General features: G+C 40.1%; 1 protein-coding gene across 1 annotated transcript in view; it reads right to left on the minus strand.

Moving 5' to 3' along the window:
* The window catches only part of ZZEF1 (zinc finger ZZ-type and EF-hand domain containing 1), a 92,561-nt gene that overhangs the window by 63,618 nt on the left and 14,700 nt on the right, over positions 1-14,243 (minus strand). Inside the window, exons 4-10 of the mRNA XM_075904370.2 lie at positions 12,471-12,642; positions 11,137-11,336; positions 9,666-9,876; positions 5,958-6,074; positions 4,129-4,307; positions 2,615-2,713; positions 446-537 (exon numbers count right to left, since the gene is read on the minus strand). Of these exons, the coding sequence (XP_075760485.2) occupies positions 446-537; positions 2,615-2,713; positions 4,129-4,307; positions 5,958-6,074; positions 9,666-9,876; positions 11,137-11,336; positions 12,471-12,642 (1,070 nt within the window). The remainder of the gene's footprint in view (positions 1-445; positions 538-2,614; positions 2,714-4,128; positions 4,308-5,957; positions 6,075-9,665; positions 9,877-11,136; positions 11,337-12,470; positions 12,643-14,243) is intronic.

A 14,243-nucleotide genomic window follows, 5' to 3' on the forward strand; every position in this document is an offset into this window, starting at 1 on the left:
CCCCTAGCTGCTCTGCCTCCGGCTTCCCCGATTCAGCCGCTGGTCAGTTTTAGCAGCGGCTGAATAAGGGAAGCTGGGGGCAGAGCAACTCCAATGGTCCCACTACCCGGAGCACTTCCAGGTTCCTGATGGTGCCGTACCATCAGGAGTGCCAGACTGTCAGATACCGGACCGTCAGATACCGGACCATTGGAGTTTTACTATAGATGGATCCCTGCTTAAAGTATGTTTGTGGCAGCATTCTGAAAACAGATGAGATTTCTGTTTTTCCTTTTGTGCAAGTTTCCTGTGACTCATGCAAACACAAACCTAAACAAACTGCTGTCACTCCATGAGGAGGCTCAAAATTTCTTGCAAATCACAAAGCTGTACATTCAAAGGTGAATAACCAAGAAAAAAGCATTAATCCATCAGTCTGCTTGCATAATGCAAACAAATTTCTTACCTTTATTCTAATTTGTGTCACCTGGAACGTAGATTCAGTTCCTGTAGAAAGAATGATACTTGCTCTGGTCTTTCCAGTCTCAGTAAGGAAGCCTAAAGGAACAAAAAGAAAACAGAATAAGGCTTAGAAGGCTGTCACCTTAAAATAAATGGATACAGAATTATGACAACAGGCGTAAAACAAAACCCAGCTCTCTGTTCTATTGCAAAGATTCAACCAGTGACTGAGACTTGAGATTCTACTTATAAGTTAATGTAAAAAGATATAGTGTCATCTTAGTACCAGCTGAACCCCTCTAGTCCGGCACACTCTGGTCTGGCAACATTCATGGTTCAGAATGATTTGAGTTAGGTGGATGTCCACTTATCACGGGTTGGCCAAGTTTCCTGCAGCCCAATAGAGTCTGCTTACAGCCACTAGTCCTGGCTCTCAATGTTCTGTGCTGTTATTTAGTTCTAGTTACCCTTAAGGTAGGTCTACACTGTGGGGCAAAGTCGAACTAAGATATGCAACTTCAGTTATATTAATTGTGTAGCTGAAGTTGAAGTAGCTTAACTAGGCTTTGGGCGCAGTCTACGCTGAAAGAAGAGTGTTCTTCCTTCCACTTCCCTTTCTCCTCGTGAAATGGGGGTTACTGGCATCGACAGGAGTGCCCCTCTCAGTTAAAATTAATGGTCTTAACCGCTAATTCGATCGAACCTTGGAAGATCAACAACAGCAGCAGCTTTGATCTTCTTCTGCAGTGTAGATGTACCCTGTCTTCTAAGAGTGCAGTAAGTAGTGGAAGTGTTGGTAATGCTGCTAGACAATTTTGACCTCCTGTGGTTCAGCAAATTCTCTGGTTCAGCATCAATCAGGTCCCAAGGGTGCTGGACTAGAGAGGAGCAACCTGTATATCCTCTCTCAGACCATGTCTCCTCTGAGGATGTTAAAATGCATGTGATTGAGTAACTATGTAACTGCTAAAAATGTTAGTAGTTACACACAGGGCAACAGCCAGCTCCCCAGGAGCTGGTGCATGCCAGCTTTTAAGGTAGCTCACCATGCATACTGGCTCCCGCCTACTGCTCTGTGCTGCTACCTCTGATACAGAGGCAGCAGCATGGGGTGGCAGGAGCTGGACCAGGAGCCACATGTAGCCCTTTGGGTAACTGATAAGCATCTTTTCCAGTTACCCATTTAAATACTTATATCCCTAGTCTCCATAGCCAAAGCCTGTCCTGGGACTGTACTATTAGTAACAGAAATTATTCTTGCAACTGCTAAGTTTAGTCACTCCTATTGAATGTTACTGAGGCCACTGAATTGACAGTGTTAACTTATCTAAAGGACAGCTTTTCTGGAAGCAAAGATAGGACTGTCAAGACCACTCTCTCCCTACTCTTTCCTCTTAAAATCCAGGACAAAATCTCAGAAGGACATGAGCTATAAATCCCTCCTTTTGTTACTATATTCTGAAGCAGTAGCATCAAGAGTCAAAGGCCAGGGCAATGTTACCTGTACACTTCAGCTAGGGGCTGAGTAAGTGGAAGAGAACGATTTAGTCGAAGAAACAAAACTTTGCAATGCAAACACCCCCCAATTTTGATTGCAAATAACCCCAAGACAGACAAGCGGCTTTCCAATGTGTGTTCCACATTAGTATTGCACAACTTACATGCCCCCCAAGTATGTTGCGTACTAAGCACTTCAGAAGATTTTCTAAAGAAGTGCACATTACTTTGACTGGCAGAGCCATTAATTATTGCCTCATTTATAATTTTTTCTGATTTTTAAGAATATTTTGAGTAAGACAGACATCAACAATAAAGGATGGCTGACTCTTCAAACAAAAGAGTCAAACACCTAAGCATATTCTACATGATTCTCTCTTCCATCCTTTCATCAGTGTTTGGGAAGTTCATGGTCTTTCATAGCAAAACATTACTCTATGAAATTTTTCACACCAGCCTGCTATTCACTTACAGCCAATGCACCAAAAATCTGACCTAAGATACCAAACTTGTTTTAGGGGAAGGAACAATTTCTAAGAGAAAATTCCCCTTGAGTGAGAATTACAATTTAGAGGCAAGTGTCTGCAGAGTTCCTTTTTTCTAATTGGCAAGCAGGGTGAAAATGTACAACTCTAAAACACTACAAGAAATTGTAAGCAGAAACCTATACACTTACCGTCCCCTGTCCAGGGCTCAACAAGGAGGTTTTCAGGCCCTGATTTATCTTCCTTTCCTTTTACATCACATGCCTGAAGAGTTAGCTGTAGTGGCTTTCCTGAACAAGCAAATCAACAGATTTGTCACAGCTATAAAATAAACAATACAGAGCCACTGGCATGCTAAATTCTTTACAGCAAGAAGGTAAAAATAAGAAAGCCATTAAAGAATCACAACATCATAGAATCTTTTTTTAATTTGCACAAAGGAAACAAACCCATTTTACTGAAACTTTACAGATCTGTAAGTATACAAAGATAAGAAAGTTGTTACAGCTGGACGAACCATGGCTGCCAAAATACACACATGCTGAATTAAAGAGTCCACAGTGCATGGAATATTAAATACTATTAAATATTATGTGAGGTGGCAGAGATACAGTTGTTATGAGAACCATAAGTGATTTTTTCCAGAAATTTGACAATAATGTTGTAGTAATATTTTATTTTTAACATATTTACATTTGTCACATATCAGAACCAGCGATTGAGTCTGATCTAAGTATTTCTCTATCTTAGGTTCACACCTGTATTCCTGGTAAGAATAGCCAGTAATTCAGGACTGGAGAGAAGTGGTTAAAGTGAAACTACTAACCTGAGATGAAGTCAATGTTAAAAAAATTGATTAAAAATAATTTCTGGTACTATACCTGTTGCTAAGTCTGCATGCTAATTGTGGTCCTATTTAAAAAGTACTTTTCTTCCTATGTTACTGAGTGAAAATCCAAACAAAAGGGAAACTGACTACACAGAAAGAAATTACATTGACTATACAGAAAGTACTGTTAAATGAGCAAACAAACTAAAATATAAATAAAAAAAATTTATTAACTTAAACTTATTAAAGTTTAAGTTAATACCCACAGAAAGACATTTTACTGCCTTATGCTAGACAAGGTTCAAGTTTAACCCTTTGATAAACATCCACATTTATTTTTTGCTTTTGATAAAGAAACTAAAGAATTGTACCCAGACTTGTGTACATGACATAGCTATGAAAAAATGTAAACAAAAAGTAAATATACTCCTCTCAGTAAAATGGGACAGAAAAAAAAAATCAGGAAGCCTGTTCTAGGAAGAAAAAAGATACCACAAGATAAACTTAGAGATGTAAACATCTTTGCCATCTTACTTCTGAGCCTACTGTCCAAGGAGCTCTTAAGCAAGCCTTCCTTCTCCAATGCGACATCACCTTTGGTTCTTGGAAGCATCGCAAGGATATCAAGTTTAGTGCTTGCACTGCTCTGATTCAAGTACCATTTTAGGAGATATACACCTTTCTTTTCAGCTCAATAATACTAATTAAAATAAAACCTCTTTATACCTTGATTGAAGGATCAAACCACCAGTTTACACACAGAATTTGGAGAGCTGTCTATGATCTCTCTCACCCATGCTCGTAAACTCACTTACTCTTTCTGCAGGTTGCAGTAACCATTCAAGTTGCACTTAAAGATGTCCCTGAAATATTTACCATATTTATAAAGCAGGTTTTGTCTAACAGTTGCCATTGAAGAGATGAGTGAAGAAGCCTTGTATAGAGAGTCCAGATGATCAGTGATAGTACAAAGTGAACTTATCACTTTAGCAACACTCCCTCTGGCAAGGGCAAAAGCCAATAATGTAAGTTCAACCTCTGGTGTGGCACAACAACTAGAAGATAAAAAGACCATGTACAAAAATATATAAGAAAGGAAACCTGCAATTTCATAATTAAGTACATGAAATGGTATATCAATCATTTCAATTAAAACCAATGATGTGGCATATTTATTAGGGATGTTAAGTAGCAATTAATTTGCTAGTTGAGTAGTCGATGGAATTTCGGCACGTTAGGAAAAGGCTCACTTCCAGGTCTTGGCACAAGCCCACCCAATTCCCCCGTTGCCATTCTGCACTCTTAAAGGGACAGAGTAGCTGGCACGCAAAGGCACTGGTTCAGTGTCTGGTCCCCCGCAAAGTCTCAGGACAACCATCCCCATGCTGCCACTCTGAATTCTTAAAGGGACAGAGAAGCGCAGCGCATTCCGCAGGTCTCTCTCACTTTAAGAGTGCAGAGCAGCAAGGGGGGGCGGGGAGAGGAAGGGTGAATGAGTAAATGATAGTGCTATCCGATTAGCTCCTGCTTATCGGGTAGTTGACTACTTGTTCACAGCGCTACTATTTATACAGCCAATTAAGCCATTTGTTTATAACAACTTGATAGCTAATTGTCCCATTCCACTCTTTTATGGAATCATTGAAAATATTTTATCATCTAGTTAGAATCTCAAAGATTAAAAAAGGCTATTTAGTTTTATCACAGGAAGCCAGTATCCGAGTTTTTGTTATATTGGTCTTTTAAAAAAAGAGTATGCTTCTACTAGTACCCTGTATTTCACACTTTACCAGTCTAGAGCCTCCATCTGACATGATTTCATTCCCTTATATTTGCTCTCTATTTCTCTTAACAGATCTCATTACTTTTTGTACATCCACATAGAGCTAAGCAAAAAAAAAAAAAAAAAAAAAAAAAAAATTTCACATCCCAATAACCTGCGAAAGGCAGACCCAATAATCTAAACTTTTGTTGTACTATGTCCATACATATGTATGGGTAATGTGCTTATACCTAACACCTGAGGTTTTCTTACTGTAAACATTAATCTATTAGGTCTTTTTCTTTATAATTTAAAACCTAGTTGGCTAGCATCTGATCACATATAAACATGTCTAAAAGTATAATTCATATAAAGAAATCGATTAAACAAAAAGGAATCTAATGGAAAACTCCCAGCTGATTGCAGATGGAGCAGAATAGGGCCAACCATTTTGGTCTATATACCAAGGGTAATTCCTTAAAAATAATTCATGATGGCAATATTCTTCCTTATTACCACAGCAGTTAAGGTACAAAAGAGTAAGCTGAAAGATGGTACCTCTTGACTGTTTTGGGGAGCAGAATTCCTAGAATTCACATTTTGGATTAACTGCTTAGAATTTATTCTCAATGGAAAAAAATGTTAACTCTTCCACAGGTCCATAAACAGTTGTCACTGCAGCACTAGTGGCACATTAACTTATACTAAAAATACTCAATACTATGTCTCAAAACAAATATGAAGGAATGAGCTTTTGGCTTCTAGGTCAGCTAAATGCTCACACTGAAGAACTAAGGAACATATTCTTCATATTTATCTTGGAGTTTTTCATATTTGAGTTTTTCAAATTAACAAATGAGGACTACGACAAATGGAAGCTATTTTTGCAGTACCTATTTACTCTAATCATTTTCTGACACACAAGTACATTAATGAAATTTACCTGGTTATTCTTATAAGAAAACTATCTATTTCCTCCAAAACATTAGGAGATAAGAAGTTTGAGAAGTCTGTAGAACCCGATGTCAGGGACAGTGGGGGCATATGTTGCAATGCCTTCCTACATAAGAAAAAGAGAAACACCTTAGAAATAAACTCAAGTCAGAAAGAACTGAAGAGAAAGAAGCTTCAAAAAGGAAGGGCCACTCAGAATCTTCATACTTAAGTGGCTAGATCTCGGTGTTTAGGGTAGATGGTCTCTGCTGTATGTGGTGCATTAAAAACACAAAGCATTTGGTTTCTAGTTGGAGAAAGTAGTGCATAGATTTTTAAATAAAAGAGGCTATGAAAATACCACACAAAATTAAACCCTGCAATTGGATGCATGCCATCAGAGACTAATTTTGTGATATAGAGCACAACAAAACCATTTGATAAAAAATGCATTTCTAAATTCAAGTCAATCTAAAACTAAGTAATATCTTGTTGGAAACAACTATAAAATAGCATTCCTTTATTAACCATGGATATTGGCAGACCAGAGAGGTTCAACCTGTACAAGAGATTTTTGAAAATCATATGCCTGCCAAAATTGTTTAGTTTGACATCTCTACTCTACTCTAATGTGCAGACAACTACATGATTAACTGATAAATCTGGATTTATCGGTTAATCCTGACAACTACCTACAGAGGCAGCAAGGGAGAGGGGGAAGAGAGAAGTATCAGAGGCAATAAGGGGCAGGGAGGCAGGAGCCAGTACCCTCACACACACCCCTGCGCTGCTGCCTATGATACAGAGGCAGCAGTGTGGGGTGGCTGGGGGCTCCCCAGGAGTGGGGCAAGGAACACATTGACTGTGGACCCGCCTCTGGGGACTAACAAATAATCATGTAACAAACCTGATGTGGTTACACAACTATTCAATTACATGCTGCCTAATAGCCCTAGTTTAGGGCTGTTAAATCCCAATTATGTCACTAACTGGTTAAACCTTAGGTTTAACTGGTTAAGCGGGATCCCACTCCATCCACGCCACCATGCAGAAGCCAGCAGTCCTGTGTAGTGGGGAGGAGGGAGGGAAGGCAGGGCCTGACTTTTGTCTCTTCCCGCACACATGGGGCTCCCGGCAGCAGGAGCCAGCCCACCTGCGCAGGGAGCTGGCAGCAGGAACCAACAGCTGTGCACATGGGGAAGCCAACTTCTGACCCAAGAGCCGGCCGCACAGTGTGCAGGGAGGCCAGCACTGGGTCCTGCTCCCAGCTTCCACGCATGCATGGAAAGCAGGCTGCTCCAGGGTACTGATTAATGACGACCCAGTAAGCATCACCCATGAGGTTAACAGGCTACATGTTCACATCCCTAGTTTAGTTTCTTTTTGACAGTGTATAAAAACCTGTTCAACATAGAAGTTTAGTGCTTAACTATGCCATGCTGCCTCCTTGATATGACAGCAGGGTGGAGGGGCTGATTACCACTAACTGCAGTGTTTCAAGGGTGTCTACATATATTTTCACTCACAGGATCAAGGCACCAACACAGATGCCTTGCTCTGATGTGTGCAAACAAACAGAGGCCCTGAAAGAAGAGTGAAATTCCTAAATATAAACCTAAACAACTAAAGACTTTAATATATTAGGACCGATGCCTTCTATCCATGAAAGGGTCTTAACTACGTACTGCTCATTCCATACACCACATGGTACACAATTCCTTTTTAGTTCCTGAAATATCTGAGAATGTTTAAACAATATTCAATATTTAACACTATTAGGATAATAAAGGCATAAAAAATTGGAAGCCTTTTCTCCCATGAAAAGAGATTGTTTAACAAAACTTAAAATCTTATATAACGATTGGCTCTTTTGAGTGTAATTAATATATATATATGAATTACATTAACCGGATACAAGAGAAACAAAGAATGTAAGAAAGAAAAGGAATACCCTTTTAGAGTTAAGACGACTGCATTAACACATTAAAAAGCTACAAAAATATTTGAATTGATGTGAGGCAACCACTATGTGCTCTTTGAGACAGAACTACTAAGTAACAAACTGAGCAGTCAGCCACACACACACACACACACACACACACACACACACACCCCCCTCATCTGGAACCTTCTAGTCTATGTAATTAGACAGCAGCAGAAACAAAAAAAGTAAACACATTATGGTACTATGTTAAATGTAAACTACTAAAAGATTTGACAAGGTAATGAGAAAAAGCACAGAAACAATTTCCTTAAGACAGTTAAAGCAGCATTTTCTTCTGCATAGAAAAGTTTCAAAGTTGTGTTAAGTCAATGTTTAGTTATAAACTTTGGAAAGAACACCCACAAACACTTTGTTCAAACAAATAATCCCTCAGTAAGTGTAATTCTGAGGTTCTACTGTACCATATTTTCTGGCGTATAAGACTACTTTTTATGCTAAAAAACATCGCCCAAAAATCAGGGGTCGTCTTATACGCCGGGTATACAGGCAGTCCCCGACTTGCAGGTAGGAACGGGGCTTTTCTCACCCCGGAGGACACAGACTGCGGGACCTCGCGGTCCCGCCGCCCGTGTACTCCGGGGCGAGAAAAGCTGCTCCGCGTCTCCCTGGTCTGCAGACCAGGAAGACGCAGAGCAAAGCCGCGGAGGGGCTCCGGCAGCGGGGCAGCCCAGGCGCGCCGCGGCTGTCCCGCTGCCGGAGTCCTCAGAGGCTTTGCTCCCAGTGCCCCTGGTCTGGAGACTGTCCCCAGCAGACCAGGGGCGCCGGGAGCAAAGCCGGGGAGGTGGAGGGGTCCCGCGCCTGAGGCTTTGCTCTGGCAAAGCCAGGGAGGCGCGGGACCCCGCCGCTGCTGCGGCTTTGCTCCCGGTGCCTCTGGTCTGCTGGGGACCGTCTCCAGCAGACCAGGGACACCGGGAACAAAGCCGCAGCCGTGGCGGGGTCCCGCGCCTCTGAGGCTTTGCCAGAGCAAAGCCTCAGAAACGCGGCACCCCGCCGCCGCTTCGGCTTTGCTCCCGGTGCCCCTGATCTGCTGGGGACTGTCTCCAGCAGACCAGGGACACCGGGAGCAAAGCCGGGGAGGCGGAGGGGCACTGGGGTGCTGCCGGTTGGCCTCCTAAGGGGGGGGTAGTCTTATACAGCGAGTATAAGATGAAAACCTATCTTTTAACTAGAAAATTAGGGGGTCGTCTTATACGCCCAGTCGCCTTATACGCCGGAAAATACGGTACTTTAAGCTAATTAGCTTGAGTGGACTGAAAGGATAGTCAGGAATGACAGTCCAAATAGATAAAGCTCTACATAAGTAAGGGCTATTGAAAAAGCAAACTAAATTAAGCTCTAGTCATAAAGAAAATGGAACACAGTCAACATATGAAAGCAGAAAACAACATTGAAAACAGGAAATGAATTAATTTCAGGCTTCTACGAGAATACTACAAGCCTTGAAAAATAAAAGTAAACTATAGAAGCATCTTGCCAGTATACAGTCAGCCATGTATTGGTATAGCAGGCATGTAAAAATAATTTACTTAGCCTGATGGTTATGTGTGGGTACTAGCCATATGTAGCAGGGCAAAGGAATGACTATTTGTAAATTTGACAAACTGGTAGCCAAGGGTCTGTTTAAATATCATGATGGAGGGAATGGAAACAAGTTATAAAAGATTTTATAAAATGACAATTTTTATATAAAAAGCAATGAAGTTTGGTACTTACTGAGTATTTTGCAAGATAGTGTGCACAAATGCTGGATTGGCCTCCATGGAAGCTGTTACCAATGAGGTCAGTAAAGACCAGTACCAGATAGCTGAAGCATCACATACTGAGACGCCAACTTTCTTAACTCTTTGATAGCCAACAGCCCTGAGCCCATGGATCCTAGTATCACATCCATCACTAAGGCAACGCCTGATGTTTATCTGCACATCTGTTGGTAAGATCAATCAAGAAAAAAAGGTAATTTCTTTTTTTTCTAAAAAGAATAAATAAGAGAATCTTTAAGTTCAAAAGAAAAACTACCGGCATTACAAAAATGTGTAACTGAAGTACCCAGTATCCATGTGATCATGTGTGCATATAACTATTGCATACATGAGTATAAACATGCACAGACTAATCTGGAAAATTTAAATTTCAAGGGACTCACATGACCAACTATATGAAATATTAGCCCCTGTAACACAAAACATGGGGTCACAAGTTATAGAAGGGAAACAAAATTTTCCTCAACATGTAAATAATCAATGTATTTCACTCAATATTTTATTTTAAAGACTAACAAAAAATGTAGATGGTATCATATTGATAAATCATACTGATACCATCTACATGTTTTGTTAGTCTCTGAAGTGCTACCAGACTATTTGTTGTTTAAGTTTTTCCTGTTACAGACTAACTCGGCTACCCCTCTGACTATTTTATTTGTTATGTTTCAAAGGCAAATTTATTTGCCAAGGCTCTGGCACCTTCATCATACGACAGTAAAATGCAAATAATTTCAAAATTAGAATACAAGTAGTTAAATATGCTATCTTCATTTCAGATAATATACTTGCAGAGTTAATTTGAGAAAGTAGGTACCCTCTGTGGACACTTCAGGAAGCTATGAAAAATATTTTTCATGGAAAACACCCATTTAAATAAAACCATTGTTCAGTTAAACTTCAGAAATTGTCACTAGGTTCTATCCAAGAAGGCAGCCACAGATCTGTCATGCTTAAGGTGACAACACTGAATATAGTTTGTTAAACAAAAAGCTCAAAATATGTTGAACACGTTACAAAAGTCAGTTCACTCACGTACTGACAGAGGTGACATTGAATGACATTACAGCTGACACACAAACTGTTCCTTAACCAGAAGTGGAATTTTTGCTACATACTACCATCTAGCATATTGTGGCACTGCATAGAAATTCTTATAAATGCATTATGTAAGTAAATATATATTTTGGCATATCTTCAAATGAAAGATGCTGGAAATGCATCAAAAATTAAAACCCAGATGCTATGCAAAAAGACTTTGTAACATGGGCCAAGAACCACAATCAAAAATATCTGGAATAAGGACTTGGCAAAAGCCTCTGTATGAACACCACAAATTTCAGCAAGTTATCCTCATATCTACCCAGCCTTTCACTTTCAGAAAAGCAAAAAAGAAAACACCAATTATGTCTTTATTAACTCACACATCTGACTAATGTTAGCGTTTTCCAACAATGTCACGTAGCCAGTGATATTGCTGGGAATGTGAACATCTCGGACCTCCTGGAGATTGATGGCATTCCTTCCAACCGCCACCGTAACTTGCTGCGGCATATAACTCTGGTCATTAGCTGCCACTGCAATGGACAGATGTCTCAGAACAACATCTGGTTTCATCTTTAAACTGTAAGATGAAGAGAAATAAAACATACATATCTCCTAAAGAGAAAAAAAGAAATTAAGGGCCTGACTTTCAACCTAATCTTTGCCAACCTTCACTTCTGCAAGCACTAATCACCACTTCAAGCGAGTGCTTGAAGTGCAGGCTAAACCAGGTATTGTCTAGCTACTAATATCTGTGCCCATAAATGCAGAAGTCACTTCTGAAAATCAGACCCTGAAACTTTACATCATTCAGCAGAGTCTTCACTGTGTTATCTTATAGTCATTATAGGTGTGTAAAAGCAGAACAGAACTACAAAAGGACTATCAGTACCCTAGCACCAAAGAGAAATGTAATAACTCACAGTACAATTAAACACTGATGCTATGGGTACATCTAGACTACAGGCTTTTGTCGACAGAGGCTTTGTCGACAGATAATGTCGACAAAGAGCCTCTAGACTACATCCAGTTCTGTCAACAAAGCAAGCCGCTTTGTCAACATGAGTGTAGATGCAAAGGACAGTGTAGATGCAATAACGCCTTCTGTCAACAGAACTCTGTCGACAAAAGGAGTTATTCCTCGTAGAATGAGGTTTACCACTGTTGACAAAACTGCCGAGTTCTGTTGACACTGTCAACAGAACTCAGGGCTAGTGCAGATGCAGGTATAGTTTTGTCGACAAAAGTCCACTTTTATAGACAAAACCCTGTAGTCTAGACACATCCTATATGACCTCAAACCTATTTTCCATTCTATATTAAAAGTAGTGATATATTTTACTTCAAAATTGTGACATGAGTCTCTTAATATACTTGTATTGGGTAGTACTTAAACATTCATGATACAGCTAAAAAACTTTAAAAAATACCAAAGATGCTAAAAAAATAAAAAAGTAGTAATTTCCCCCCATGCCACACATGCATACTCAAAACAAAAATGGAAAATAAGATTTAACTTCATGTCTTTTTAGCCAGTTGTAACCAAAGTGAATACTTTTCATCTTAATATAAAGATTAAGATGATGCATAAAAATCACGTGTTTGCATCTGACTACTCAGTTACAGTCTAGTAACATTAAAATAAGTATTCCGCACTGTACATCTTAAGTGCTGACAAGCCTAAAACCCAGATGCCTATTACCATGCTACTGACCGTATCCAATGTGAGCGAGCACTCCCATCTGACTGCCAGAAGGATAAGGTTTCGCCATTAGTCATCTTGTCAATGTCTGCAGAGTTGGATGAGGTTTCTATGTGAGTATAGCACTTAGTGACAGTTTTGAGTTTGTCCATGTCTTGGTTACCATTCAGATCACTGGGGGATTCTGTAACGACACAGAAAAAAGAAGTCACGGATAAGGACACTTAAAAACAAATATTAAGCACTAAAAGCAATCACATATCCCATATTCATATCTCCTGTAACACATTCTCTGCAAGGATGTGTCTACACAGCAGGGCTATTTTAGGATACCAGAAGTATTCCAAAATAGCTTCCCTGCATCTTTCAAAGATTCCCACTATTTTGAGATGTGTCTCGAAATAGCGGCTGTGCTATTTAGGCATCCCTGTAACCCTCATTCTATGAGGGCTAAGGGATGTCTCGAAATAGCATGTTATTTGAAAATTTGGTGCTGTGTAGATGCACCAAATTTCAAAATACGCTATTTCAAAATTCAATCGAAATAGATACACAATTTGCATAGCACAATTTGCGCATCTTATATTGAGTTTAGAATGCTGTATAGACTTACCCCAAGTATGTGCCATATTTAAAACAGAAGATAGCAATGTTTTATTAAAATTTTGCAGCACAGAGTGCACGCCAAGACTTAATCTTAATTTGCAACTGTCAATGTGAAATACTTCTATATTTCACTGGAAGTTTTGCAGACTAACTCAGAGGTGGGGAACCTTTTAGGATCTGGGGCTACTGACCCACAGAAAAATCAGTCAGGGGCCACACACAAGTGAGACGCAAAAAAAAAAAAAAACCCCACACCTCACTGACATAGCCCCCAACTGAGAAGGAAAAAGACACTCCTCACAGAATCTAGTGGGGCTCAGGCAGGTAAATTTTGTGTGCTCTAGCCCTGCAGGGAGATAGCAGGGGGGCTGGAGCATCAGCGCAGGCTCCCCAGTGCTGAAGGTGGAGCCCTGAGCCTTAGAGGCTGGATCCAGGCAAGCCAGGGGTTGTATCCAGCCCCCAAGCCTTAAGTTCCACACCCCTGCTTTAACTTTTAACATAGTCTTTGGATTATTATTACCAGGGCTTGTCAAGCCATGCGGAAGTGCACGCTGTGCATGCACAGACCACGCTGCACATGAGCTGACCGTGCTACGTGGCCGCACCGGGCTATGATCTACTTGCCACAGGCGAGTAGATTAACCTATTTGTCGAGCCCTGATTATTACACAATTGCAAACAATGGAAAATAAACCAAGCGAGGAAATCTAGCCAGCCATTCTAGAGAGGAGACAGAGCTAATTGCTTCTCTGCAGAAATATTCTACTTGATTTTTTTCAACCTGGAGAAAATAATCAAGTATGGAAGAATGGAAAAACGTGTAAAGTCTAACAAAAACTTTAGAAAGTAAGCTTTTTCTTAGAAGTGCCAAACTATGAACATAGTGCCAGATTCAAATTCTACACAGGATACCACTTGGATAACCACAGAAAACACATTGCCAACAACTTAATAGATTTCTTTTCTACTGGACAATTTGCTTTAGGAATGGTTCACATATAAACTATGTTTCCAGTGAACCAACTATGATCAGTAAAGGGGTTTGATCCAACACAATATAACAAATAAATCTTCATTCTGAAAAATGATTAGGATATAGGAGAGAAACATCCATGCCAGTCACTCACAAATCAGACAATAGATAGGATTAAGGGAACCATTTCTTACCATTAGACTTAC

The sequence above is a fragment of the Pelodiscus sinensis genome, chromosome 21, assembly GCF_052426305.1.
Source record: "Pelodiscus sinensis isolate ZL-2025 chromosome 21, ASM5242630v1, whole genome shotgun sequence".
NCBI lineage: Eukaryota > Metazoa > Chordata > Testudines > Trionychidae > Pelodiscus > Pelodiscus sinensis.